Source organism: Moschus berezovskii, chromosome 7 (assembly GCF_049115385.1).
Source record: "Moschus berezovskii isolate FMDL1 chromosome 7, NW_MosBer_1.0, whole genome shotgun sequence".
NCBI lineage: Eukaryota > Metazoa > Chordata > Mammalia > Artiodactyla > Moschidae > Moschus > Moschus berezovskii.
Genome location: NC_142466.1, coordinates 22,356,400 through 22,358,914, shown reverse-complemented (window position 1 = coordinate 22,358,914; position 2,515 = coordinate 22,356,400). Strand labels below are relative to the sequence as shown.

Sequence of the window (2,515 nt, the reverse complement as noted above, 5' to 3'; positions counted from 1 at the left end):
ATGAGCACGAGCCGAAGCTTCAGGTTCATTACTGAGATCCCCAGAATGCCAGTATTTGCAATGCAAACAATTAGTACCCCACTGTGTGAAGGGCTCTGACACATGCCTGCCTGCCTCTAGGTGGAGCATCTCCATCACGAGTCCTCCTGCTTCTGCGGACCCTGCTTTGACACAGGGGAAGCTGCACTAAGCTGCCTCTTAACCTAGTACTTTTCTTATGCCAGGCTGTCTCACTGGTTACAGACAATGACACGGAAACAATAGTTGGAGCGGCCAACCCTCAAATCATTTTCATGTTGAACCTCCTGGGTCCAGCCACCTCCCCTTCCACAGCAGCACCATTGTTTTTTCGGGGCACGTACTCAAGGTCAATGCTGTTTTTGTGTTTGCCTTTCCCTCGGCTCCACACGAAAAGGAGGAGAAAGCAAAATAACACCACTCCCAGGAAGGTGAAACAGCCCATGGCTGTTGACACCAGTATTGTCTTAAGGTCCAGGGAGAAAGTATTGGCATTGGTGCCATTGGAAATGGTGTCATTGGAGTCGGTCATGTACATAGGGGTCCTGTTGGCATAAAGGAAGCGGTCTGAAGCGAATCCTTTGACAGTTAAGGAGGCCGTGAAGGTGTCGTTCCCGGCAGCATTGCTAGCGATGCAGACATACATCCCGCTGTCTTGATCCTGGGCAAAGCGGATCTCCAAGGTGCCATCACCCAGCACGGTGGCTCTTCCATTGGACTTGGTGGTGATGAACCGCCTTCGAGGTGTCACCCAGGAGATCACAGGCTGAGGGTCTCCATCGGCATTGCATTCCAGCTGGACCGTCTGCCCCTCATCCACTAGCAGATGCTGCAACTTCTTTTCACGGATTTTGGGTTTTTTGCAGGTGAAGTAAAAAGAAAGGGCAGTGCTGTGGAAATCTTTGAATGACCTCTCGCGGATAGTGTCCGGACCAGCACACATGGGCTGCTGGCCACCGAACTGCAGGGTTGGGTGCCGCTGCAGGATCCACAGGAGACGGCAGTCACAGGCCAGAGGGTTGTTGTTAATGCTCAGGACCTCCAAAGCCCTCGGGGAGGAGAAGACGTTCTCCTCCAGAGTTTCCAGAAGGTTCTGAGACACATTGAGCACACGAAGGAAGCGGAGCCCTTGGAAGGAGTGAGGCTCGATGGTGCGGAGCTGGGCCCCCACTATATGGAGCTCTTGGAGGCGGACCAGGTCAGAGAACATGCCTGCCTCAATAGTGCTGATGGGATTGTAGGAGAGGTTCAGATGGGTCAGGTAGATCAGGTGTTTAAAGGCAAGGAAGGGGACAGTGGATAGGTTGGTGTTGGTGATGGAGAGGGAGGTGAGGTTGAGACCATAGAGGCTGTTGGCAGGCATCATATCCAGTAAAGGCCAATAGTCAATCTCTAGATGTTTCAGGTGGAACAGTCTTTTAAAGGCATACACGGGCATGTTGTTGATATTGAGATGCTTCAGGTGCAGGCTGATGAGGCTGCGGAGGTGTGAGAGGGCTTCTGTGGGTACCGCAGTGAGGTTACATTTCTCCAGTGTGAGCTGTTCCAAGCTAAGCAGCCCACTGAAGGCCCGGTGTGATATATAAACCAAATCGTTGTCCCCCACTTCTAGAGACTTCAGGTTATGCAAATCCTGGAACATGTAGTCCAGTAAAATGACAATCTTATTCTCACTAATGTCAAGCTTGGTGAGGTTGGAGAGGCCCGTGAAGACCCCCAAAGGGACCAACTTCAGGCGATTGCCCTTCAGGCGGAGGGAACGCAGGTTGAAGAGATTGTTAAAGGCTCCTGGCTCCACATTGGCAATGATGTTGTCACTCAAGTCTATCTCCTCCAGCAGAGGATAAGAGATGAATTCTTCGGGGTTGATGCTTTTCAGCCTGTTCTTGCTGAGGTCCAAGATTTTGGTCTCGATGGGAATGCCCTCTGGGATGGCGATCAACCTCCTCCTGTGGCAGCTAACAGATTTGTTCTGGGCCGAGCACTCGCAGCGAGCAGGGCAGCCAATGGTGGATCCCATGAAGATTAAGACCACAGCCAGACCCAGGAATGGCTGCCAACATGATAAGGCCGTGTGAAGCATGACTCCCCTTCTTAGTCTACACCTTGGTCACGGGCCTGCAGGAGAAGGGGCCAAAGAAGGGAGAAAGAAAACTGAGTTAGGAAATAGGTAAAGAGACAGAAGGGAGACAGTGAGTACAATGAAAAAGACCCTAGATTTGGAGGGCTGCAGATCAGATCTGACCTTTAAACCTGAGAGCTGCCATTGTTACCATGATCGTGGGTACGTGATTAATATTTCGCCACCTGTTACCATGATCGTGGGTAAGTGATTAATATTTCGCCTCCCTGTACTTCAGTTTTGTTGGCTGTAAAATGGAAATAAGAGGGACGATGATAGTACCTTTCTAGAGTTATGAGAGTTTCAGTATTGAACAACTGTGTGTGTGTGCTCAGCTGTGTTCAACTCTCTGCAACCTCATGGACTGCAGCCCTC

General features: G+C 50.9%; 1 protein-coding gene across 1 annotated transcript; it reads right to left on the bottom strand.

Annotated features, from left to right (window-relative positions):
• Window positions 1-280: 280 nt before the first annotated feature.
• On the bottom strand, window positions 281-2,101 carry LINGO2 (leucine rich repeat and Ig domain containing 2). The gene has a single exon (XM_055427863.1). It carries the CDS (start codon window positions 2,099-2,101, stop codon window positions 281-283), a length of 1,821 nt encoding a protein of 606 aa, XP_055283838.1.
• Between the last annotated feature and the right edge of the window lie 414 nt (window positions 2,102-2,515).

What these genes read in the sequence shown, in the direction of transcription:
- LINGO2 (XM_055427863.1), bottom strand. Translation starts at nt 2,101, where the DNA reads ATGCTTCACACGGCCTTATCATGTTGGCAGCCATTCCTGGGTCTGGCT.